This window comes from Mustelus asterias, chromosome 17 (assembly GCF_964213995.1).
Source record: "Mustelus asterias chromosome 17, sMusAst1.hap1.1, whole genome shotgun sequence".
Classification (NCBI taxonomy): Eukaryota; Metazoa; Chordata; class Chondrichthyes; order Carcharhiniformes; family Triakidae; genus Mustelus; species Mustelus asterias.
The window spans coordinates 62,608,676-62,635,753 of record NC_135817.1 but is presented as its reverse complement, the minus strand read 5'-3'; the positions used below and the strand labels follow the sequence as shown (position 1 = coordinate 62,635,753).

The 27,078-nt window shown below is 44.5% G+C and overlaps 1 protein-coding gene across 1 annotated transcript in view; it reads right to left on the bottom strand.

Moving 5' to 3' along the window:
- The window catches only part of LOC144506180 (sorting nexin-9-like), an 87,594-nt gene that overhangs the window by 14,153 nt on the left and 46,363 nt on the right, over nt 1–27,078 (bottom strand). The window contains exons 8-16 of the mRNA XM_078232028.1: nt 26,483–26,564; nt 19,571–19,696; nt 15,049–15,166; nt 10,357–10,487; nt 7,477–7,577; nt 5,906–6,006; nt 5,110–5,187; nt 3,951–4,027; nt 3,706–3,789 (exon numbers count right to left, since the gene is read on the bottom strand). Coding sequence (XP_078088154.1) covers nt 3,706–3,789; nt 3,951–4,027; nt 5,110–5,187; nt 5,906–6,006; nt 7,477–7,577; nt 10,357–10,487; nt 15,049–15,166; nt 19,571–19,696; nt 26,483–26,564 — 898 coding nt within the window. The remainder of the gene's footprint in view (nt 1–3,705; nt 3,790–3,950; nt 4,028–5,109; nt 5,188–5,905; nt 6,007–7,476; nt 7,578–10,356; nt 10,488–15,048; nt 15,167–19,570; nt 19,697–26,482; nt 26,565–27,078) is intronic.

Genomic DNA, 27,078 nt, shown 5'->3' with positions numbered 1-27,078 from the left:
ATTCTGCTGCTGCTGCTGTGGGATTCAGGAGAGAAGGGAGCCTTTTCAACCATGTGCCTTTACTTAATAGCTCACATTATTTCTGTATTCAAGGCTGCTGCATTTATGATTCCTCCAGAAGTGTCCCAACTAAAGATCGGATTAGGAATTATTTGTGCCAATGTAGCGTTGATCATGGTTTATGGCCAGACCCTGTTGCTATGGCCTGAGCGTGTTCTCGTGCAATGCAATAGTGAGGTACATGTAAAACTCTGTGCTGCAAAAGAAACTGATAAACTGTGTACGATTTCCTTTTATAATTTGTGTGCCCAAGGAGTCACCTTCACAGTATTAACAAGTGTTAATCTCCTACTGATTATTTATGATTCAATATCTATACTCAATTGTCATAAAACCAATGTAGATAATAACATCCAAAATGAAGCAGTGTACTGCATTCCATTGTAATGAATTCTTGGTGACAAAGTTTAAGCAATCTACTGGTTTGGACAACCTTTCCTACTATAGAATTTAAAAGTTTAGGGTGAAGGAATAGGGTTCTGCTATTATGAGCGGGAGAATGAAAGATCACAAACATTATCAATGTCTTTATTAATAATATCACATAGTTTAGCTGAATTTCAACGACAAAGGAGGGAGTGAAATTGGATGTCACCAAGAAAGTTAATTTTGAAAGCAAGTGTGTTGAAAAGAAGCTAGCAAGAAAGTATAACTGACATATAATGCAAAGCAAAGCGATTTCTAAAATAAATATTAATTTTTGATTTCAAGACGTATTTTTTTGTGGCTTCTGTATTTCAGTTGCTTCATTCAGCGTAAGATTTAATTCATAATGTAACCATTCCAACCTAGACTTTTCAGAGGAAAATCACCTGATTTCAGGATGAACACAAGGGAAGTGGGAAAGGGGCTTTCTGTTGTGATGCTGCTCCAAAGCACATCAGAGAGTTTTACAGCACAGAAAGAGGCCCTTCAGCCCATCATGTCTGCATCAGCCATCAAGCACCTATCTATTCTAAACCCATCTTCTAGCACTTGGTCCATAGCTTTGTATGCTGTGGCGTTTTAAGTGCTCACCTAAATGTTTCTTAAATGTTGTGAGGGTTCTTGCCTCCACCATCCTTTCAGGCAGCGAGTTTCAGATTCCCATCCCCTTTGGGAGAAAAAGCATTTCCTCAAATCCCTTCTAAATCATCTTAAATCTCCGACCCCTCGTTATTGACCCTTCTACTAAGGGGAAACATTTCTTCCTATCCACCCTATCTATGTCCCTCATAATATTTTACACCTCGATCAGGTTCCTCCCATCACCACCACCCCCACCTCCCCCCTCCCCCCCCCCTCAGCCTTCTCTGCTCTAAGTAAACCAACCCAGCCTAACAAGCCTCTTTTCATGGCTGAAACACTCCAGACCAGGCAACATTCTGGTGAATCTACTCTGCACCTTTTCTGGTGCAAAATCTCACCCAATGTCTCTCCTATTGCCTTTAACTGTCGGTACCACCACCCAGCCACCTACAATCAAAGGTGGAGGGATTAATCCACCTTCCCTCAGAGATTTGCTAAGTTATCAATAATGCAAGATTTCTTTAAAAGCCTCCAAGTATCCTGTATAACTTCACAATGTATGAGTATTTCGAGTAAAGGACTACACCACTTCTTGATTTGTCAATAAATTCCTCAACATTTGTTTATTTATAATTTGCACATGATTAGGAAAGGAGCATTTCTTGATTTAATTTTGGGACGTGAAGTGTGATAAATAATTGGATAAAGTACTTGTAGGGACGTTTTTTATAAATAGCAACCAAAATGTAGCAGGGTTCAATGTGAAATTATCAGTGAAGACAGACAACAGAACTCAAAGTGTCCTTCGGCCTTATTGTACCCAGGGTAAAGTTGGCATACTCCAGCGCTCTAAGCAATGTCCATTGTATCATCCATTCAGTGCCATTTGAGATCTGGTCTCGAGCAGTGCAAACTCACATACTATATCTGGAGGCATTTACCAACATGTTCCACTGGTTAGCCCATTATTTATGATAAGGAGAAGACTGCACTCAATTCCATAAGACCATAAGACATAGGAGTAGATTTTGGCCACTCGGCCCATCAAGTCTGCTCCGCCATTCAATCATAGCTGATACTTTTCTCATCCCCATTCTCCTGCCTTTTCCCCACAACCCCTGATCCTCTTAATTAGGAACCGAGCTATCTCTGTCTTAAAGACACTCAACGACTTGGCTTCCACAGCCTTCTGTGGCAAAGAGTTCCACAGATTCACCACTCTTTGGCTGAAGAAATTCCTCCTCATCTCTGTTTTAAAGCATCGTCCCTTATGCCTGAGGTTGTGCCCTCTTCTTCCAGTTTTTCCTACTAGTGGAAACATCCTCTCCACGTCCACTCTATGCAGGCCTTACAGTATCCTGTAAGTTTCAATAAGATCCCCCCTCATCCTTCTGAACTCCAACGAGTACAGACCCAGGGTCTTCAACCGTTCCTCATACAGCAAGCTCTTCATTCCAGGGATCATTCTTGTGAACCTCCTCTGGACCCTTTCCAAGGCCAGCACATCCTTCCTTAGATATGGGGCCCAAAATTGCTCACAATACCCCAAATGGGGTCTGACCAGAGCCTTATACAGCCTCAGAAGTACATCCCTGCTCTTGTATTCTAGCCCTCTCGACATGAATGCTAACATTGCATTTGCCTTCCTAACTGCTGACTGGACCTGCACGTCAACCTTAAAAGAATTTTGAACAAGGACTCCCAAGTCCCTTTGTGCTTCTAATTCCCAACTGTCACTCTTCCAAAATGCCTGCAGCAGAAATTCTGAATTATAATTATTTTTTAATACAATGTTAATGAAGACCTTGAATGGGATGGGGCACAATGGACAGCTCATGCCTCACTTTTTCTTTGCGAGAAATAGGTTCATTGAGTATCCTGTTCACTCTCACAACAAATTTCTGCAACGCAATCAAACCTGGGAATCTCTGGCTTGTGAGAGTTCCTGCTACCGTCAGTTGCCTAGTAATCCCTGCTGAAGACAGTGACTGGCGTAAATGCTTTTAAGTAGACCGTTGAAGCCTTGAAAAGTCCCTTCAAAAACAGGGGTCGCCTTGAATGCTGAATATAGGGATGAAACGCTGGCACTGGGTGTGCACGGTCACCATTTTGAAAGGTTATCAGCGTCCGACACAAAGATTAGACGTGTCTTCAATTCCTGCACGTCTTTGCAATACTGCCCGCTTGATCCCTTGTGCCCAGTTATAAGGGAAATATGCATTTGTTGGGAAAACATTGAGGCTGACTACTAATGCAAGTATAGCATGTCAAAGGAGATAGATATATTTCTAATTTTAAAAAAATGGATAAGGGGATATGGGGAACAGGCGGGGAGGTGGATTTGAGACCAGGAAGAGATCAGCCATGATCTGATTGAATAGTGGAGCAGGCTCGAAGGGCTGAATTTGCCCACTTCTGCTCCTAATTCCTATGTTCCTATAGCTGAAAATGGGTGCTGACTAATGCACCAAGTATACACAAAACATCATTTTTGGGGCCAGAAAAAAAGTTGTCTTGTATGCTGTGTCGACTTGCACCCACAGTTTACAGTATACTCTAATGACTACATAAATTACTGGCAATCATTGTTAAGCACACAAATTTTATAATTGAGAAAAAATACAACCTGTAACTAACCTTGAGGATGTTAATAATATCAGGAATACAGCTCAGCAGCCCTTTGTATTCTTTACTGATCTCAAGGAAGCCGTGAACATCTTTCTACAAGACAAACAAGAATCATTCCAGTACTCCTTACCTTGCAATTAAATATCTATGAAACTGATAATTTTACAAAACAAAGTTTAATATAGATTAACAAAGAATCAATAAAAACACGAATAAATATTTTCAAATAATTATATTGAATTATCCCAATTTACCTGATCAAAATAAAGATTCCCAATATCATCATATGTTTTTCCAACAAATGACAACGCATTGCCAATGGAGGCTTTCCCTTTTGAAAAATAATTTTAAAAGTTTAATATGTATTATGCTGACATGGCAATGTAGCATTCAGCAGCACTGTTCTTTAGTGCTGCATTTATACCTATCTTGCAGCTGTATTAGTGGTTCTGATCAAGCAGGATCTCATTTACTTGGCTAGAACTTCAATCTCCTCTATATAGGGTAGACCTATACATGTGAAGATGACATGCCTAGAACTTACATGGAAAACACTGGCAACGAGGGCAGCACGGTGGGGCAGTGATTGGCAGTGCTGCCTCACAGCACCAGGGACCTGGGTTCATTTCCGGCCTCGGGTCACTGTCTGTATGGAGTTTGCACATTTTCCCCGTGTCTGTGCGGGTTTCCTCCGGAAGATCCGGTTTCCTCCCACGGTCCAAAGCTGTGCGGGTTAGGTTGATTGGTCATGGTAAATTACCCCTTAGTGTCAGGGGGATTAGCTTGGTAAATGCATGGGGTTTAGGGGATAGGGCCTGGGTGGAATTGTGGTCGGTGCAGGTTCGATGGGCCGAAGGGCCTTCTTCTGCACTGTAGGGATTCTATGTGCATTTAAACTCTGTGGGGCGATCTCACCTGCTCGTCATGCTGGTCAATCAGCGTGGTGAGCCGCTAAGATCGCGAGAGAGGCGAAAAACCGGACTCGCATCCTGTTTCTCATTTCTCGCCATGATACCTGCACTGAATTGCTGGCATAATATTCATTAGCTGATTGAAATGTTATTAATGAGCTCAGGACATATCATCTGGGCTTGCTGGCCTTAATGACCTGATTGGTGGAGGTCCTCACTGACACGAATCACATATAGTCCCCAGCAGCAAAGGCCTGATATGATGACCTCACCGGTGGGACCTGAGGTCATTGAGGCCCCCCCAGATGGTCGGGGCCAGGGGAGGTTCCTCAGCAAGTTCACACTGCTGTAAATGGATGACTGTCACTTGCTTTTTACTTTAACTGATGTACAAATATGAGATACAGCAGAGGTTAAATCTTATATTTCTAAATAATGCATTAAAACTCTTGGTGCTTATTAATAACATAAGGCAGAAGCAAAACCTAACAATGTACTTTACCATGATAAGTGCTTTTTGCAAATGATGCTGAGAAATCTGAAAAAGCCTTTCCTATTTTGAGATATTCTGACTTCACTGCTGGAAAAAGAGGTTTAAAAATTGACATGATTAAATACTTTTTAACACAATTCATAACATGGTGTTCAAAACTGAGGGAATGCCACCATGATACCAATTTTGCATAAATTATAACATTGGTAATGAGAGTTAGCTGTACCTTTGAATAACCCAGGTATCCATAGTTGTATGTAATTTTTACAATCTATGGTTATCTGAACTGTGAACTAACAATTGGTGCAACAATAAGATATTCTTGATGAAAATTTCCAGTGCACTACTGGCCAAAAGCAAAAGATATTTGCTCGTTGGTCTGCTTTTTAAAATGCTTTTAGAATCATAGAATCCCTACGGTGCAGAAGGAGGCCATTCGGCCTATTGGGGCTGCACCAACCCTCCGAAAGAACATCTTACCCAGGCCCACCCCACATCCATGATCCCATGCATTTACCATGGCTAATCCCCCTAACCTACACATTATTGGACACTAAGGGGCAATTTAGCATGGCCATTCCACCTAACCTGCACATCTTCGGACTATGGGTGAAAACTGGAGCACCCGGAGGACACCCGCACATTGTTGTCAGTATACGCTCGATGGGCCGAGTGGCTTCCTTCTGCACTGTAGGGATTCTATGATTAGTGGTCCTAGTACCACGACTGGGAATATCTGCACCACTGTATTCATGCTGGTACTGAAGATGCCATTTTGACTTTTATCAAGTATTAATATACATACTTCCAGTGCACCGTGTCGTGTGTTCCTCTGTTACTGTTATAAGATTTCTGACACTTTCTCCCATACATTTGGCAAAGGTCAAATATTTTTCTGTCTCTTCTCTGCCAATGGGAAGAAAAAAAATGTCAGAAAATGAAAAGATCTGACCAACCACGTGGAACATTTTAACAGATGAATGTTTAAACCTTAATTAATATTTCTACTTTCTTCGCTCATCATATTTTTGTTTTACAGTGTTAATGAAGTCCACTTGGTACCATCCCAAGACTTTTTTTTTTCATTCATTTGTGAAACATGGGCACCACTGGCTGGGCCAACATTTATTGCCCATCCCTAGTTGACCTTGAACTGAGTGGCTTGCGAGGCCATTTCAGAGGGCAGTTGAGAGTCAACCACATTGCTGTGGCTCTGGAGTCACACGTAGGCCAGACCAGGTCAGGACGGCAGGTTTCCTTCCCTAAAGGACATTAATGAACCAGATGAGTTTTACCAACAATCGGCAATGGTTTCATGGTCAACAGTAGATTCTTAATTCCAGATATTTTAGTTGAATTCAAATCCCGCCATCTTCCGTGGCAGGATTTGAACTCGGGTTCGAAGAACATTAGCTGAGTTTCTGAACGAATAGTCTAGCGATTATACCACTAGGCCATTGCAACCCCATGACAGAGCTAGAATTGGCAACTTGTCGTATATGCAACTTCATGCACCAAACTTTCTACGTGGACAAAGAGGCATCTTGTTATGCATCAAAGGGACTCACAAAGCTACGGCCTGAATTTTTCAGATGGCGGGGTCTTGTTTCCTGTCATCCAAATGGTCCCTGCTGACTCCAAGTGCCTCGCTGGCATTTCAACCTCAAGTGAGTGAAGTGGCTGCAGGCGGAACTTCTGCCCCTCACTCGGGAGGACTTGCCTTAGAGAGCTGCCATTAATCAGATTAGTAGTTCTCTAATCACTGCAGCGAAAGTAGTGCAGTGGATGGAATAAGAGAGGGTGGAGGGTGGAGCCTATATCCAAGCAAGAGATGATCAGGATTTCGGGGGTGAGGTTGGGGGTGTTGGGGTGCCTGACGTCAGGAAGGGGCTTCTGACGGAGGCACCCCCACCCCCACCTTTCCCAACCAAGATATAATTCCTTCGATTTTTGACCTCCCCCCACAGAAGTTCAATTCTTCCGCCTGCTTAAATATTGAGGCTGGGCAAGAAACAACCCTGGGGTGGCCAATAATTGGCCACTTAAGGGCCTCAATCGGAGCAAGGGTGGGCTTCCTGTCCAAAGCCTTTTATGCCCCAGTGTAAAATTGCTGCACAGTCAGGGTGGGCGGGAGCCGAGAGGGAACCCCTTCAAATTCAAACCCCACCACCACCCTCCCTGCCTAAAAACCCACCAGTGGGGGGAGTGTGAAATTCTGGCCTATGTTTTGCATATCGCAGTTTTAAACCATGAAAATTTAGATGTATTCATACTTTTAAAAATCTCTTTCATCCATGTAGTTGTCTCAGAACTGTTGGCTGTCGGGATTTATTGTTGATTAAATCGTTTGTGCCTGTACAGAAAAGAAACACTTACACATCCAGCAGCCTGAACTCTGATGATGGCATAATCTCAGAGAATATCATGCCTCCAGTAGCTTCATCTTTCTCTGCACTTCTTTTACCAGCTTTCCATTCCTAGAAGGAATTAATGCTACAACTTCATTCAGAAAAATGCTCAGTAATAAGCAAAAACCTGTGCAGGTGAAAAACACTGATCACAGGGCACTGTGAGGCTTGATGCCAGAAAGAGTGCTATCTTTACAATATTATTATTGACTATCTTACATTTCTATCTTTTTTCCAAATTGTTTTATGAATGAAAGCTGAAGAAAACTTTAACATTGTTAGTACCCAGTGCCATAATGTTTTAGCACAGCGGGTTGGGAGAATCTCCTGTGGACCGATTCACGGGATTCGCCCATGCGTTCCCGACACATGCGCATCTCTGAGCGCCAGATATCCGGCGCGGTCAGGACCATGCTGGAAACTGTCGGGAACGACAGGTAAGTGATTTAAATCTATTATTAATCTTATTTTGATGTCATTAGTGGGCCTGGGACTGAAGTCTCCGGGCCCGCTAGCATCCCTCACCCAGTCAGTGCAGTTTCACTCCGGCGGGGTTCAGACCAGCTCCCCACTTTTGGGGAACTAGCGGAAGACCCCACTGGAGTGAAGTGGGGGCAATGGGGGCCCCCCTCGGGCAGCGAGGAGGTGCTGCTCGAGCATGGACACCTAGGCAGTGCCAGTCTGTGCTCCCTGGCACTGTCCAAGTGGTAAAGTGCCCATGCACGGGAGGCACCTTAGCAGTGCCCACCGAGTATCGGGCAATACCAAGGTGGCAGGGCCTAGGGGGTGGGGCCTAAGGGCAGGGCTTAGGGATGATTGGTATGTGTGGGGGGGGGGTGCTGCTGCCACTCTGCATTGGGATCTATCGGGGCTAGAGGGAGGCCAGCGATCAGGGTGGGCTGAGGGGCGTGGTCTGCTGGGGGTGGTGTCTGCCTCCCCGTGGGGGGGGGGGTCTGCTGAGATGCGGGGGAATCATCACTGCTGGGGGGGTGGGACTGGAGATTGGGGCACTCCAGGATGGGAGGGGGGTCGGGGCTGGCCCAGGAATGCTTGTGGGGGCCGCGATCAGGTCGGGGTGGTGTTGGAAGGGGCAGCGCTGCGAGGGTCCCGAGCTGGCCAGCAAAGTGTGGGCTGACAGTTTGGGGCCACTGCGCACGTGCAGAGTTTCGGAACTGTCAGACTCTGGCGTGAAAGGCCCCGCCCTCTGAGCTTTTAATTATATTCATGGTTGTGACCTCTGCTTTGTACAGAGTGTGGGAGATTCTAGTGTGAACTCCCACTGAAAAAACAATCGTGATTTACACCAGTTTTCCCACAAATTCAGCACTTAGGACATCTTTGCGAGAATCGTCCCCGCACTCTCCCAGCACAGCAGCTGGTGTATATCTGATCTTACATACACCCAAACACATTTTAATTCAGACATTACAAGAGGAAAAAAATGTGGATCACACAAATGTGATCCTCCATCCCAAGAACTTGCTCTCCCTGGGAGACAGCGCAGACATCACTTCACAAACAGTTTGGATTGGGATTAAAGCAAAATACGGCAGATGCTGGAAATGTGAAATAAAAACAGAAAGCGCCTCAAAAACTCAGCAGGCCTGGCAGCCTCTGCGGAGAGAGAAACAGAGTTAGTCATATGACTCTCCTGCAGAGCTGGAGAGGGAGAAATGTGATGGATTTTATACTATTTAAGAGGTGCTAGGGCAGCTGGAGCAAAATAAAAGGTCAGTGTTAAGTGGGAACCAGAAGAGATTTGACGAAGATGTTATGAGTACAAGGCAAGGGGAGTGTTAATGGTAGTGTTAAAGGCTAAAGAAGGTGCTAATAGTAACGTAATGGCAAGGTAGCAGAATGTGTTAATTGCGGACAAGGGTCTGTGAAAGCAAAACCCCCTCCCCCATAGAGACATCGGTAACTTGTTCTTAAGTTTTGCTTTCACAAAGCACTGACTTTGTCTCATGCCCCTAACATCTTTGTCAAACCTCTACTAGTTCCCATCTATCCCCGACCTTCCACTTTGCTCCACCCCCTCTGAAACACTGTAAAATCAGTCACATTTCCCTCCCTCTTCAGTCCTGAAGAAGAGTCATTTGGATTCGATACTTTAACCCTGTCTCCGTCTCCACAGATGCTGCCAGAACTGCTGAGCTTTCCAACATTTTCTGTTTTTAGTTTGGATTGGGAAATGAGCGGAGCGGGATTCAAATGTCCAGGGACTAGCTCAATGGCACTAAGCATTCGCTTGTTATTGCTCTCAACAGCAATGGATTTGTCCACCTTCGAATCAAATCTAAAAATTGAGCATCCCTCACCGTAGCTATTTCTATGTATGTTAGTCTATTTTAGAGCTGACCCAGTTCAGCCTATCACAAGAACTTAATAGGGTGAAATGGGAAAGCTGTGAAATAAATAAATATGAAGATACATATCATAGAATCCTACACTACAGAAGGAGGCCATTTGGTCCATCGAGTCTGCATCGACCACAATCCCGCCTAGGCCCTATCCCCATAACCCCCATGCATTTATCCTAGCTGGTCCCCCTGACACTAAGGGGCAATTTAGCATGGCCAATCCACCTAACCCGCACATCTTTGGAGCACGGGAGGAAACGAGAGCACCAGAAGGAAACCCACGCAGACACGGGGAGAACGTGCAAACCCCACACAGACAGTGACCCAAGCTGGAAATCGAACCCAGGTTCCCAGTGCTGTGAGGCAGCAGTGCTAACCGCTGTGCCACCGTGTCGCCCCAGTCAAGGCTGGATACATCATCACTTCAGAATGGTTTTCTCTACACAATGGTGGTTTTCTCAAGTTTAAAAAATGGTTCAAGTACTCACTTTTTCATCTCGTCTTCTGATAAAGTGTTGAAAGATTTCACTCTGGGAGATAATGGGGTGACGGGATATGCGACTAATCCAAGACTGCAAGCCACCCATCCGAGCTTGCACAAAATCATCGCTATACCTCCCTGCAGATAGTGAGTAATGAAAAGAAGACCATTCAAAGGTATAAAGTACAAAGAACAAAGAACAATACTGCACAGGAACAGGCCCTTCAGCCCACCAAACCTGCGCCAATTCCTAATCCTTATTTAAACCCATTACTTATTGCCCAGACGCAGTTTCTATCCCTCTGTTTGCCTCCAGTTCATGGATCTACCAACATACGCCTTGAACGTTGCTAACATGCCTGATTCCACCACCTCCTCTGGCAGTGCATTCCAGGCACCCACCACCTTCTGTGTGCAAAATTTTCCCCGTATCTCTCCCTTAAACTTCCCCCCTCTCACCTTGAACCTGTGATCTCCTGTAATAGAGATTTCCACCCTGCGAAAAAGCCTCTGACTATCCACCCTACTTATGCCTCTCACAACGTTGTAGACGTCTATCCAGTCGCCTCTCAGTCTCCTTCTTTCCAGTGAAAACAATCCGAGTTTACCCAACCTCTCCTCATACCTAAAACCCTGCAGACCCGGCAACATCCTGGTAAACAGTTCAACAGTAACAGTTCAACTAGTCCATGAATAAAAATAAATTATTTATAGAATCAGAGAATCATATGGCAAAGTGGCCATTCAGCCCACAGTGCTGATGCTGGTTCTTTGCAAGAGCTTCCCAATTAGTATCTTCTTTATATCTTTCCCCATATCATGTAAATCTTTCCTCTTCAAGTATTTAGCTAATCCTCTTTTGAAAGTTCCCATTGAATCTGTTTCCACCACCCTTTCAGGATGTGTATTCCAGGTCATAACCACTTTTATTAGCTGCCATGACAGAAAGCTTTGAATATTAAATACTTCACTCAGAGCACAAAATCGCTACAGTGCAGAAGGAGGCCATTCGGCCCATCGAGTCTGCACTGACCACAATCCCACCCAGGCCCTATTCCCATAACCCCACATATTTACCCTGCTAATCCCACTGATACTAGGGTCAATTTAGCCAATCAACCTAACCCGCACATCTTTGGACCGTGGGGGGAAACCAGAGCACCCCGAGGAAACCCACGCAGACACAGGGAGAATGTGCAAACTCCACACAGACAGTGACCCAAGCTGGGAATTGAACCCGGGTCCCTGGCGCTGCGAGGCAGCAGTGCTAACCACTGTGCCACCATGCCGCCCCTTGCTTTGCTGTTATAAATGAATTCGCAGATCATCAAGTAAGCGATATCAGAGTAAGAATTACTTTTTCCCTTTTTTCAGGTTCATATTGTCATGATGACTGACATGTGGCGGAATTTTTCCAGCCCGCTGCACGGGTTGAATAGCGTACCGGGCGGGAAATATGAGCGTGAGGTGAAAAATCAGGTTCGCGCCCGATTTCTCACCTCTCGCGATTTTACCGGCCCCGTTCTGCTGGCAAAATCAGTCCCGCACCCTGCTGATTTAAATATTAATGACATGGTTAGCATGTCATTAACGAGTCCGGGACGCTATCATCTGGGCTCACGTTATCTTTCCCACCTCACTGATGGAGAGCCTCACCGACGAGGATCACAGATGAGTACATGGGATTTAATGGGATTGAGGGCTATAGATAGGCCTAGAGGTGGGGATGTGATCGGCGCAACTTGTGGGCCGAAGGGCCTGTTTGTGCTGTGGCTTTCTATGTAATGGCCTCGCCGGCGGGACCGGAGGCCATTGAAGCCCCATGGGTGGTCAAGGGCAGGGCAAGGATTATGGGTGGGAAAGTGAAGTTTAGGATTATCAGATCAGTTATGATCTCATTGGATGGTGGAACAGACTCGATGGGCCGAATGGCCTACCTCTGCTCCTATGTTTTGTGGTCATCATCATCCCCTTGGTTTCCTTGCTAATAATGTTAAGTGTGTTCTCGCGTTTCACTGCCCGTGGAAATTGCTTCCTCTTATTTACTGTATCAAAATCTTCATAATTTTGAATCCTTCAATTAAATCTCTCCTTAACCTCTCTGCTTTAAGCAGAGAAATTCTTCTCTATTCTCTCCACATATGTGAAGACTCACAACCTTGGTACTATACTGGTAAATCTCTTCTGTACCTTCCTCAAGGTCTTGAGAACCTTCCTGAAGTGTGGTGTCAAGAATTGAACACAAACTGCAGCTAAGGGACCTAACCAATGTTTCATAAAGGTTTAGCATAATGTGCTTACTTTTGTATTCCATGGGGGGGAATTTTCCCATCCCGCCCACCCTGGGAATTGTAGTGGGCGGGCGGGGCCCGGACCATAAAAAGGTCCGTTGACCTTGGGCGAGATTTTCCGGTGTTGGGCCGAGCACGGCCGGAAAATCCCACCCTATGTCCCTATTTATAAAGCTATGAATCCCATATGTCTTTTTAATGGCCTACCAACCACTCACACTGCCTTCAAATATTTGTGTAGATAGACACCCCAAGCCCCTCTGCCATTACAATTTTTTTTTATTCATTCGTGGGACATGTGCATCGCCGGCCGGCCATCCCTAGTTGCTCTTGAGAAGGTGGTGGTGAGCTGCCTTCTTGAATCATTGCAGTCCATGCGCTGTGGGTTGACCCACAATGCCGTTAGGGAGGGAATTCTGGGATTTTGACCCAGCGACTGCGAAGGAACGGCGAAATCAAGTCAGGATGATGAGTGGCTTGGAGGGGAACTTGCAGGCTGTGATGTTCCCATGTATCTGCTGCCCTTGTCCTTCTAGATGGAAGTGTTGCAAAATGTAGTTTATATTACCTCTCCCCATTAGTTGTTCTAAAATTCATCACATCACATTTCCTGGCCCGAAACTCCATCTGTTTTGAGTCTGCCCATTTCACTAGTCTGTTTATTTCCTCCTGATGTTTGATACGCCTCCTCACTATTTACTTACATTATTGATGTAATTTATTCAAGAATGTTTGGGGGATGTTTTACAGATGCAGGAATGCCAACATTTACTACTGAACAAAAAAACATCAGCTCTGTTAATGTTGCATTGTATCTTCAAATACTGGTTTCACAGAGCAGAAAAGGATTGTCGTCACAAAGAAAATAATCTGACAATTTGGACTGAGTTCCATTAGAATTCATCACAGGGCCATTTTATGATCTTAAAATTGAGAAGCTAATGAGAGAACGTATGAGAACTGGGATGGAGAACAAGCGATAGAGAGTGGAAAAGAAATAAAGACACAGAGAAGGAGATAAGCAAAGAGAGATTTACTGGCACAGAGAAATCTTTTTATATTGACATTGAGAAATACTGCTGATGATCAACTCGTCAAATTGTAATTGTAGAACGTAAAATTTTACAACTGGACCCTGTTGTAAATCTGGTAACCAATCAATCTACTGTTGTTTGCTCATGGACAAAATATATTTAGCTTGTTTACTGTATTATGTGTTCTACACTAAAGGGCGACACGGTGTCACAGTGGTTAGCACTGCTGTCTCACTACACCAGGGATGCAGGATCAATTCTGACCTCAGTCACTGTCTGTGTGGAGTTTGTACATTCTCCCCGTGTCTGCATGGGTTTCCTCTGGGTGCTCCAGTTTCGTCCCACAGTCCAAAGATGTGCAGGTTAGGTGGATTGGTCACGCTAAATTGCCCCTTAGTGTCAGGGGGATTAGCAAGGTAAATACATGAGGTTATGGGGATAGGGCCTGGATGGGATTGTTGTCGGTGCAGACTCGATGGGCTGAATGGGTACAATGTACATGTTCCATGCAATTATCTATTATTTTCAGCTTACTTCTCTAATATCATATTTGAAGGGTGGTTTCTTTTGTAGCTAAAGAAACATCAGTAAAAACAGTTAATTTATTATCATAAGTAAATTCCCTGAATTAGGAAAATGCTCAGCTGAAATTGGTCTCGGCTGGTAGCGCGGAACAGGCCAAAGTAAACCAACAGCCTGATTTACACCCCACCCAGTTTTTTTTTTGCATTGACTTGAAATGAAATGTTAAAAATTAGGTAAGGAGGCAGTGGGCTGTCAACAAGCTGTCAGCCATTTTGCACTGTCATCCAAGATAGGGCCTGGGTGGGATTGTGGGGGTAGGGCCTGGGTGGGATTGTGGTCGGTGCAGACTCGATGGGCCGAATGGCCTCCTTCTGCACTGTAGGGTTTCTATGATTTCTATGATTTCTAAGATCAATTTGGCGATTATTGTTCCCATGGTACAAAACAGCATTTCAAAACAGTTCAAAAGCAACATTCAAAAGGTTAAATCTATTTAACCCAATGATGAAGTTGGTGTTATTGTGCTAAATATACGCAATGTTGTTACAAAAGTGGATCTGTGTTCCTTTAAGGTCATAAGTTTTAACAGCTGTTAAGTAAATGTTGACTGAATATGAGTTCAATCAGATTAGGTCAATCAAAATAGCAACTGAAATTAATGAGATTTTAAGTATGAATGTAATGTTTACTAATACGAGCTACAAGTAGAGCTAGCAACTGAAAAATGGCAATGTTTTCTCCTTTGTAATTTGTTACCCTTTCCGGTTCTATTAAGAGCAGGTATTGATGGCGTTAGTCAACATTAAAACACGCAGAATCCATTCATAACATCATTCATTCAGTACTTACATGGAATGTTTTTTTCTGGAAGTAGAGGGATTGGGATTACGGACCCAAACTTCTCTATTAGTTGACAGTATAGCCAGTCAAAATGTTTGTATCGATGGTAAACTGAAACATTTGTGTCCTAAAAAGTGTTGACAAATTAACTTTATATATATTCTATATATTATACACGCACACACACAATATTCTGACAGCAAAATATTTAATGAGTAATATGACATTAATATGAATATCTAATCCAAACATTTTGATTAGCAAAATTGTTTTCAACAGTTCAACACGATTTCAAAAATGACACCAAGACACCTTCTCTGGTTTACTAAAGAGGTTGAATCTCTTGTGAAGAGGAAGAAGGAGATTTATGTTAAGATGAGACGTGAAGGTTCAGTTAGGGCGCATGAGAGTTACAAGTTAGCCAGGAAGGACCTAAAGAAAGAGTTAAGAAGAGCCAGGAGGGGACATGAGAAGCCTATGGCAGGTAGGATCAAGGAAAACCCTAAAGCTTTCTATAGTTGTGTCAGGGGTAAAAGAATGGCTAGGGTAAGATTAGGGCCAGTCAAGGACAGTAGTGGGAAGTTGTGCGTGGAGTCCAAAGAGATAGGAGAGGCACTAAATGAATATTTTTCGTCGGTATTCACACAGGAGAGGGACAGTGTTGTCGAGGGGAGTACTGAGAAGCCAGCTGTTGGACTGGATGGGATTGAGGTTCATAAGGAGGAGGTGTTAGCAATTCTGGAAAGGGTAAAAATAGGTAAGTTCCCCAGGCCGGATGGGATTTATCCTAGGATTCTCTGGAAGGCTAGAGAGGAGATTGCAGAGCCTTTGGCTTTGATCTTTGTGTCATCATTGTCTACAGGAATAGTGCCAGAAGACTGGAGGATAGCAAATGTTGTCCCCTTGTTCAAGAAGGGGAGTAGGGACAACCCTGGTAATTATTGGGCGGTGAGCCTTACTTCTGTTGTGGGCAAAGTTTTGGAAAGGATTATAAGAGATAGGATTTATAATAATCTAGAAAGGAATAATTTGATTAGGGATAGTCAGCACGGTTTTGTGAAGGGCAGGTCATGCCTCACAAACCTGATTGAGTTCTTTGAGAAGGTGACCAAAGAGGTGGATGAGGGTAAAGCAGTTGATGTGGTGTATATGGATTTCAGCAAAGCATTTGATAAGGTTCCCCATGGTAAGCTATTGCAGAAAATACGGACACATGGGATTGAGGGTGATTTAGTGGTTTGGATCAGGAATTGGCTAGCTGTAAGAAAACAGAGGGTGGTGATTGATGGGAAATGTTCATCCTGGAGTTCAGTTACTAGTGGTGTACCGCAAGGATCTTTTTTGGGGCCACTGCTGTTTGTCATTTTTATAAATGACCTGGATGAGGGCGTAGAAGGATGGATTAGTAAATTTGCGGATGACACTAAAGTCGGTGGAGTTGTAGACAGTGCGGAGGGAAGTGGCAGGTTACAGAGGGACATAGATAAGCTGCAGAGCTGGACTGAGAGGTGGCAAATGAAGTTTAATGCAGAAAAGTGTGAGGTGATTCACTTTGGAAGGAGTAACAGGAATACAGAATACTTGGCTAATGGTAAGATACTTGGTAGTGTGGATGAACAGAGGGATCTGTGTGTCCATGTGCATAGATCCCTGAAAGTTGGCACACAGGTTCATAGGGTTGTTAAGGCGGCATACGGTGTGTTAGCTTTTATTGGTAGAGGGATTGAGTTTCGGAGCCATGAGGTCATGCTGCAACTGTACAAAACTCTGGTGCGGCTGCACTTGGAGTATTGCGTACAGTTCTGGTCGCCGCATTATAGGAAAGATGTGGAAGCGTTGGAAAGGGTGCAGAGGAGATTTACCAGGATGTTGCCTGGTATGGTGGGAAGATTGTATGAGGAAAGGCTGAGGGACTTGAGGTTGTTTTCGTTAGAGAGAAGAAGGTTAAGAGGTGACTTAATAGAGGCATACAAGATGATCAGAGGATTAGATAGGGTGGATAGTGAGAGCCTTTTTCCTCGGATGGTGATGGCTAACACGAGGGGACATAGCTTTAAATTGAGGGGTGAGAGATATAGGACAGATGTTAGAGGTAGGTTCTTTACTCAGAGTAGTAAGGGCATGGAATGCCCTGCCTGCAGCAATAGTGAACTCGTCAACATTAAGAGCATTCAAATGGTTATTGGATAAACATATGGATGATATTGGAATAGTGTAGATTACAGGGGCTTTAGATTGGTTTCACTGGTCGGCGCAACATCGAGGGCCAAAGGGCCTGTACTGCGCTGTAATGTTCTATGTTCTATGTTCTCGGACAATCTCTCTTCCACCTTCCTCCATCGGGAAAAAGATACAAAAGTCTGAGGTCACGTACCAACCGCTCAAGAACAGCTTCTTCCCGGCTGCCGTCAGACTTTTGAATGGACCTACCTTGCATTAAGTTGATCTTTCTCTACATGCTAGCTATGACTGTAACAATACATTCTGCACTCTCTCCTTTCCTTCCCTATGAACGGTATGCTTTGTCTGTATGCCGCGCAAGAAACAATACTTTTCACTGTATACTAATACACGTGAGAATAATAAATCAAATCAAATCAAAATCACCAAATTTAAGTTGTAATTGTATTTATTAGTGTCACAAGTAGGCTTAAATTAACACTGCAATGACGCTACTGTGAAATTCCCCTCGTTGCCACACTTCGGTGCCTGTTCGGGTACACTGAGGGAGAACTTAGCATGGTCAATGCACCTAACCAGCACGTCTTTCGGACTGTGGGAGGAAACTCACACAGACACGGGGAGATTGTGCAGGCTCCACACAGACAGTGACCTTGGCCGGGAATCAAATCCAGGTTCCTGGCGCTGTGAGGCAGCAGTGCTGACCACTGTGCTACCAGTTCAACAGTCATAAATATTATAGCAAAACACTTGCGTTAATAGATTAAAGAAATTGCCTTCACCAGCTGACAATTGAGCTCATAACCTACTGGTGATAAATCTTTGCTGTGGACTGCGTTACAAACAAATATTGAACTGGGAAAAATCTGAAGCGGGTGAAACTTGCAGAATTGCTTCTCGAGAAATCAAAGAGGTCTGACTATTGTATTCACTAAATTGTACAAAGGTTGCCTAGGCAATGAATTGAGCTTCTTATATTGTTGTTATTCTACTTTTACCCCTTCTCTTCGTTCTTCTGTTTTCGAGGGCCACGAATCACATCTTTGCTGAAATCACGAGCTGGATTGTTTCCAAGCTCTTGCAAATTTCACGATGCAGATAGTAGCTGGAAGAAGATGTGCTTTGTCCCTCAATTTCATCACCACTGAAGGTGTAGCTGCAATGGAGGAATCTTGGGCAAAAGCTTGTCTGCCACTGGTCTGCGGTAACATATTGACAATCCAAATGACTGTGTAGCCCACTTCACCTGATATGGTACTTTCAAGAGATTAATAACAACCTGACCGAGAATTGTAGGTGTTGCAGCACAGAAGGTGGCCATTTGGCCCACCATATCTGCACTGGCTCTTCATACGAGCAATTCATCTACATCCAGTTCCCCGTCTTCTCCTTGTAGTCCTGCAATTCTTCCTTTTTAGATAATATCCAATTCCCTCTTGACTGCCTCAATTAAAACTGCCTCCACCATAATCTCAGGCAGTGCATTCGAGATCTTAACCACTCACTGCATGAAAACGTTTTTCCTCATGTCACCATTGCTTCCTTTGCCAGTTAACTTAATCAATCAACTCTGGTTTTTGATCCTTCACCAAGGCAAATCATTCCTCCCTATCTACTCTGTCCAGACTCCTCATCAAATCTCCTCTCAACCTTCTCTTCGACAAGGGGAACAGACCAAACATCTCCTATTGATTTAGGCAACTGAAGTTCCTCATCCCTGGAACAATTCTGGTGCTCCGGTTGAGGTTGAAACAATGTTTTATACAAGATAACCTCTTTGCTTTTGAACTCTATGCTGCTACTGATAAAGCCCAGGATGCTGTATTAACTACTCTCTCAGTCTGTTCTGCCACCCTCAATGATTTATGCACCTACACACCAAGTAAATATTGTAAATGAAAATATAGCCATGATCAGTGTATTTTCCATTCTTCTGTTACATGACTGTTGGAAGAAATTATACACTGCAAAATGGAATTTAGAATGAATTTCAGGTTATAATGTAGAAATTACAAAGGGGTGAAAATGACTGAAGACTAAAGGTATTCATAGGCTATTCTAATCTCTGTTATTTTAATGCTGACATTAACATTTAAAATAAGGAAGCTAAACTCTTATGCACCACTGCACTCATTTTCAGTCTAACCGTTTTACCAGTTCACTGCAAAGCCCATCATACCCACAGAATTGCAGAAGGAGGTTATTTGGCCCATCGTGTGTGCACCAGCTCTCCAAACGAACATAATAGCTTAGTGTCATTCCCCTCTGCCTTTTCCCCGGACCCCTGCATATTGTTTCTCTTCAAGTAATCATCGAATGCCCATATACATGAAATGTCACTGGTACTTACATTAGGTGTAATTTGATAAGAAATGTACTTCTTCATCCCTGAATATTTAGTTTCTAGCTGAGGATTGGTTATCGTGCATTCCAGTGGCACCACTGGATACACCCAGGAAGCACCATTTTCATTGAACTAAGACCAAAATAAAACAGTGTTAATTTAGTTCATTTTGAATATAAAATAATTATATAGTTAGCATATATGAGCTAAGACAACAATATTACAGATTAGCAGTATGCGTATTATGAAGCAATTGAATAATTTATCGTATAACCATGATGAGATTTAATTAGAGTCATAGGGCCCGATTTTACCATTTTCATTCTAAGTGCTGAATCTGGGCGTAATGCAGATCCAACTTAGAAATCTGCTTTCAGGCGCCCCCATACGCACTCAGCCTGAAAAAAATATCTCCAGTCCCATTGGTGCTGTGGGCGGGGTTTAGCGTGGCCGAAACGATCGGAGCTCTGAACTGCGCATGCGCAGTTAGAAAAAAATTTGGAAAAGCGCGCCCGTGTCAGATCGCTCCCGGGCCGCAGAAAGCGGAGAAAGCGGCCCGGGAGCGAAAAGTGGGAGCAATGGCCCCTACAGACATCACTGTCCCCCTTATCCACCCCCCCACTACCCACACACATCACTGTCCCCCTTATCCACCCCCCCCCACTACCCACACACATCACTGTTCCCCTTATCCACCCCCCCACTACCCACACACATCACTGTCCCCCTTATCCGCCCCCCCACTACCCACACACATCACTGTCCCCCTTATCTGCCCCCCCACTACCCACACACATCACTGTCCCCCTTATCCGCCCCCCCACTACCCACACACATCACTGTCCCCCTTATCCGCTCTCCCACTATCCACACACATTGCTGTCCCCCTTATCCACCCACCCCCCCCCCCCGCTAACCAGACCGATCACCACCCCTGCCCCCCTCCCCTCCCACCGATCACCCGCAGAGTGGCAGCGGACCCCCCTGCCCTCCACCGCGTCCCCACCAGAGATCCATCTGCCCCCCCACCAGAGTTCCATCTGCCCCCCTCACCAGAGATCCATCTGCCCCCCCCCACTCCATCAGAGGTCCATCTGCCTCCTCCCCCCACCAGTGAACGATCGGGCCTCCCTCCACCACCAGACAACGAACTGGCCTCACTCACCCCCCCCCCCCGCCTGCTCCAGACATCGATCAGCCCTCCCCCCCTACCACCAGATAACGATCGAACGATCGACCCTCCACCAACCCCCCCCCTTCCCACCAGAGATACATCTGACCCGCCTCCTCCTCCTTCCCCCCAACCAGACAATGATCTGGCCTCACTCCCCTCCCCCCCTCCAACCAGAGAATGATCTGACCCACCTCCCTCCTCCCCCCCCCCCACCACCGATCTGAGTCAGAGAGCTGTTGGAAGCTCTGAACGTGCTCTTTAGCAGCTGGAGCGCCCGATTCAGACTTTTATTTAGCAGGTCCATTACGACGCGGTTCTGGATTGGCAAACGCGGTGGTAAAGGGGGAAATGCTGATAAAGTTGGGCGGGCAGTTCATTAATTCAACTTAAATGCATGCAAATGCATTTAAATCGCCGTTGCGCCCGTTCTGGGCGCAAATCGAATCGCCGCCATTCCCGGGTTTTGGTAAAGTGGCAATCTGCGCGGATCGCGTTAATGGCCTCACACCCGACTTTACCACGTTTTCACGCCCGAAAACAGGCGCGACACAATGGTAAAATCGGGCCCATAGAGTCATAGAGGTTTACAGAATGGAAACAGGCCCTTCGGCCCAACTTGTCCATGCTGCCCTTTTTTTTTGAAAACCCTAAGCTAATCCCAATTGCCCGCTTTTGGCCCATATCCCTCTATACCCATCTTACCCATGTAACTAGCTAAATGCTTTTTAAAAGACAAAATTGTACCCGCCTCTACTACTACATCTGGCAGCTTGTTCCAGACACTCACCACCCTCTGTGTGAAAAATTGCCCCTCTGGACACTTTTGTATCTCTGCCCTCTCACCTTAAACCTATGCCCTCTAGTTTTAGACTCCCCTACCTTTGGGAAAAGATGTTGACAATCTAGCTGATCTGTGCCCCTCATTATTTTATAGACCTCTAGAAGATCACCCCTCAGCTCCTACGCTCCAGAGAAAAAAGTCCCAGTCTATCCAGCCTCTCCTTATAACTCAATCCATCAAGTCCCGGTAGCATCCTAGTAAATCTTTTCTGCACTCTTTCTAGTTTAATAATATCCTTTCTATAATAGGGTGACCAGAATTGCACACAGTATTCCAAGTGTGGCCTTACCAATGTCTTGTACAACTTCAACAAGACATTCCAACTCCTGTATTCAATGTTCTGACCGATGAAACCAAGCATGTTGAATGTCTTCTTCACCACTCTGTCCACCTGTGACTCCACTTTCAATTAAGAGGAACATTTTGAAAATGCAAGCAACTTAAGGGAATGCCTCACCGTAACGTTTTAGTACTGGAGTTACTCTAATTTTGCAGGAGCTGTCAGACCTGTGGGTTTTTCCAACATTTTCTGTTTTTATTTCCAATTTTGGACTTGCCTGCTTGTAAAATGTGTTTTTTTAAATAAATGGTCTTCTGCAAATTAAAAATGACAACATTCTCTGACTCTGTAGCTAGCTGCTTGGTCACTGAGGTGTTCTCTGGTGTTTTCTTGGCAAGAAGCCATAGAAATATAGAAAACAGGAGCAGGAGTAGGCTCCTTCAAGCATGCTCCGTCATTCAGTATGATCCTGGTTGATTCTCTATATCAATATCATACTCTTACTCTCTCCCCATGCCCCTTGATCCCTTGAGAGTATAGAAATCTATTACCTTCTTAAATATATTCAGTGACTTGGCCTCCACAGCTTTTTGTGATAAGAGAATTCCACAGATTCACCACCCTCATTGAAGAAATTTCTCATCAGCTCAGTCCTAAATGTATCCTGGGACTATGATCCCTTGTTCTAGATGCCCCGGTCAGGGGGAACATCCAGGTTATCCAGCCCTGTCAGAATTTTACAAGTGTCAGTGAGATCCCCTCTAATTCTTCTAAATTCCAGTGAATGTAGGCCTAGTTGACCCAATCTCTCCTCATACAACAACCCTCCATCCCAGGAATCAGTCTGGTGAGCCTTTGCTGCACTCCCAGTTTGAAATTTCCTTCATCAGCCGGTGCTGAAGCTGGGGTTCGGAAAAAAACGTGAAAGGAAAATCAGGCTTGGTGGAAAACTGGCTGCTGATTTGCAAAGACCAGTGTTAAATTTTTGGCAAAGACCAAATGAAACATGAGTGCAGCTGCATTGAAAAAGTTAAAAGTTTATTTATTGGTCACAAGTACGCTTACATTAACACTGCAATGAAGTTACTGTGAAATCCGCTAGTTGCCACACTCGGGTACACTGAGGAAGAATTTAGCATGACCAATGCACCTAACCAGCACGTCTTTCGGACTGTGGGAGGAAACCGGAGCACCTGGAGGAAACCCACGCAGACACGGGGAGAATGTGCAGAGTGCGCACAGACCTAAGCCAGGAATGGAATCCGGTTCCCTGGCGCTGTGAGGTAGCAGTGCTAACCATGACACTTTTTCAAAGAAAAGCAAGAGCTCTCCCAAAGTCCTGGCCAACATTCATCGCTCACCCAATGCTACCAAAGCTCAGCTCAGTGCAGCTACTCCTGTACACAAAGTAACAATGTCTGCAATGAAAAAGCAATGAATTAACTATAAAACACTTCTAAACCTCAGAGGATGTGACAGTTGCTATTCGATGTCTAGTTTTTGGTCTAATTTAGTTTGCTTAATCATTCAATACTTCAGCCATGAACTCAAGTGGATCTAAGCATGGTAGAAGGAGAAAACTATGCACAAGACAAACTTAAAGGGAAGATGGCAGTTAAAAAGGGGACTGTCTCAGGGGTGGAGGGGAGCGCGGGGGTGGTTGGGACAAATATTTAGAAAGCTTCCTGTGGTCATTAAAAGGCATCTCAGTGCCACGCATCAAGAACATTTGGCATTGCAGAAGGAGCATGAATTAGTGGTGAGCCAGGATGAAAGGACCTGTTGGTTCCGACATGGCCTGCAGATAAATGAAGGGACAGCTCATCATCATTTGCTCGGCTTCTCTTTGCTAACTGCTGAAGTGTAGGTGGTGCTGGCCAAACTGCTTGTGAGCAAGGCTTCCTCTACACCATTCTATAGAACCAGCTCATCGGTCAATGCTGCAGCAGCCCTGCAAAAAAGGTGCGATCAAGTCTCAGGCCACAGCTGACATTTACTATATGCCCATAACAGCAAGACACCTTGAGTCACTTCTTCACCCATCTTTGCAAATCCATCCAGCTTTGGTTTAGAATCTGAAAAGTAGAGAAGTGGAGGGAGTTCCAAAAGGTGGGCTGGAGCAGCTGAAAGATATCCCATCAATCTTGCGGTAGACGGGGGAGGGGGGCACAGGAAGTGATAATGGAGAGGTAAATGCAATGCATTTGGAGCCAAGTGCAGGTTGGTGAGAATGGAAGTGTTGGGTCAGCAGGGTGTAGTGTGGGACACAATATAGGGGGGTGTATATCTTGAACAAGCTGGAGTTTATGAAAAATGGATTAAAGCAAATTACTGAGAATGCTGGAATCCGAAACCAAAAGAGAAAATGCTGGAAAATCTCAGCAGGTCTGGCAGCACCTGCAAGGAGAGAAAAGAGCTGACAGAGCTGACAAGATCTTTGACAAAGGGTCATCTGAACTCGAAACGTCATCTCTTTTCTCTCCTTACAGATGCTGCCAGACCTGCTGAGATTTTCCAGCATTTTCTCTTTTGGTTTATGAAAAGTGGATTGTGGCTAATAGAAGGGTAGCAAGGAGCATTTCGGAAAATTAGGTCCGAAGGTAACAGAAATGTGGATAACGGTCCTGGAAGTGGAAGGGGAAGAAAGTAATCTTGATGTTGGATAATAGAATCCATAGAATCCCTACAGTGCAGAGGGAGGCCATTCAGCCCATCGAGTCTGCACTGACCACAATCCCACCCAGGCTCTATTCCCGTAACCCCACATATTTACCCTGCTGATCCCCCAATACTAGGATCAATTTAGCATAGCCAGTCAACCTAACCCTGCACATCTTTTGGAGCACCCGGAGGAAAACCATGCAGACACGTGGCGAACGTGCAAACTCCACACAGACAGTGACCCAAGGCCGGAATTGAACCCGGGTCCCTGGTGTTGTGAGGCAGCAGTGCTAACCACTGTGGCACTGTGCTACACCATGTAAGATGTTGGTGCTTATTTAGTTTGATTTGATTTGATTTATTATTGTCACTTGTATTGGTACACAGTGCAATATATTGTTTCTTGCGCGCTATACAGACAAAGCATACCATTCATAGAGAAGGAAAGAAGAGAGTTCAGGATGTCGTGTTAAAATCATAACTGGCGTGTAGAGAAGGATCAACTTAATACGAGGTAAGTCTATTCAAAAGTCTGATAGCAGCAGGGAAGAAGCTGTTCTTGAATCGGTTGGTACGTGTCCTCAGATTTTTGTATATTTTTTCGACAGAAGAAAGTGGAAGAGAGAATGTCCGGGGTGGATGGGGTCATTAATAATGCTGGCTGCCTTTCCGAGACAGCGGGAAGTGAAGACAGAGTCAATGGATGGGAGGCTGATTTGAGTGATGGACAGGGCTTCATTCACGAACCTTTGTAGTTCCTTACGGTCTTGGGCAGAGCAGGAGCCATACAAAGAACAAAGAACAAAGAACAATACAGCACAGGAACAGGCCCTTCGGCCCTCCAAGCCCGCGCCGCTCCCCGGTCCAGGATTGAATCCTGAATCCAGGATCCCCGCCCAATTTTCCAGCCTATCTACATACCAATATCCTATCCACCGAGCTGTCCCTCACAGCTACGATGCTTTGTTCATTACAACCTATTAACTCACCCCCACCCCCCTATTCCAGACCATGTGATCCCCAGGGAGAGGCGAAAACCCAGAGTGAAAAACCCCAGGGCCAATATGGGGAAAAAAAAAAATCTGGGAAATTCCTCTCCGACCCCCTGAGGCGATCGAAACGAGTCCAGGAGATCACAATGGCCCTGATCGGAAAATGCTTCCCAACCCTAGTCATTTCCACTTCCATGAACACCATATGAATTCCCTGCCCCCGAGACAGGTTCCCAAGCTGTGATACAACCAGAAAGAATGCTTTCTTTGGTGGATCTGTAAAAGTTGGTGAGAATCATAGCAAATTTCCTTCTTCCCTTCCTAATATCCAAGACCAAAGTCAAACAACACGTTATAGTTGTACAAAGCCCAATTTAGCCTGAGCATGTGGAAGTGGTGTTGCTGTGAGTTAGTGCAAAGAGTTTGGAGTTCTTGACAGGGACTGAAGACAACAGGACAGGGGGGTTTCCGCTTTGGTGCAAAAGGAGTGGGAGTCAGCAATGTGCTCATCCAAGGTCATAGTTAGGGGGTCCAAAACCAGTTTTGGATATGGACGTTATTTGAGTTGCAGGTTCACACCTTTTTGGATATGTCTAACCAATACTTCCACAAACTGAGTAGCGGTGACTACAACATAAAGCCAGAAGTCACCGAATGTAGAAGTAACAGTGTAAGAAAAATAAAATTAACACATTTTCATAGTCATGATGTCTTGTTGGATGCAGGTCATTGTCACAGCCCATAATATCCTGTTTTTCATAAATGGGAGAAAGGTGATGTGGTGAGGAACAAAGAAATTGGACTTCTCCTTTAGTGCTCATTGTCCCCCAACAATCTGATACTCTGCCGCCATTTCTGAACCATTGCTCACTACACTAAGTGAATGAGTGATATTACAAAATGTACCATTTGAAGCGTGTTAGAATTTAGCATCTAATTTAAAAATATAAATGATAACATTTTTACTTACTGTCAGTTGAATTTTTGTGGTTGTCTTTACCGTTTTTCCTGCTATAAAAGGCTCTGCTTCCGTTTTGGTTAAATGGTACAGTCTAGAAACATCAGAAGAAGTGCTTAATTTTTCAGTCAGAACCAAACACAATCCTTATTTTAATACAGGGTACGTGTACAAAATGAGGACAAGTTGTTTCTAACCACTATTTATTTAATCATGGCACAGACACCATGTGGAATTACTTAAAGTGACAGGTAAATTGACAATAACTTGCACTACTTATGCTTGAGGGCGTCTTAGAAAAATGTGGCTACATCCTATTCCAAGTAGGAACCATGGAAAAAATATAGAGTGAAAGGCCCTTTCAGCACATTTGGCTTATTAAAGTTTCCTTGGTTACTGTGTTATAACCCCGAGATATCAATAACTTTCAAAAATATATTTGAATTTCCAGTCACTGACTGAAAGGATTGCACAAGATTTCAGATTTTAAGACTGTATCAAATGAACTAAAAGCAACATTTTCCAAATAGCATTCAGCAGGGAACTTATACTGAGAAACTACAGGAAATAAATTTATATTTTACACCAAAATTCCTGTGCCATAGTTA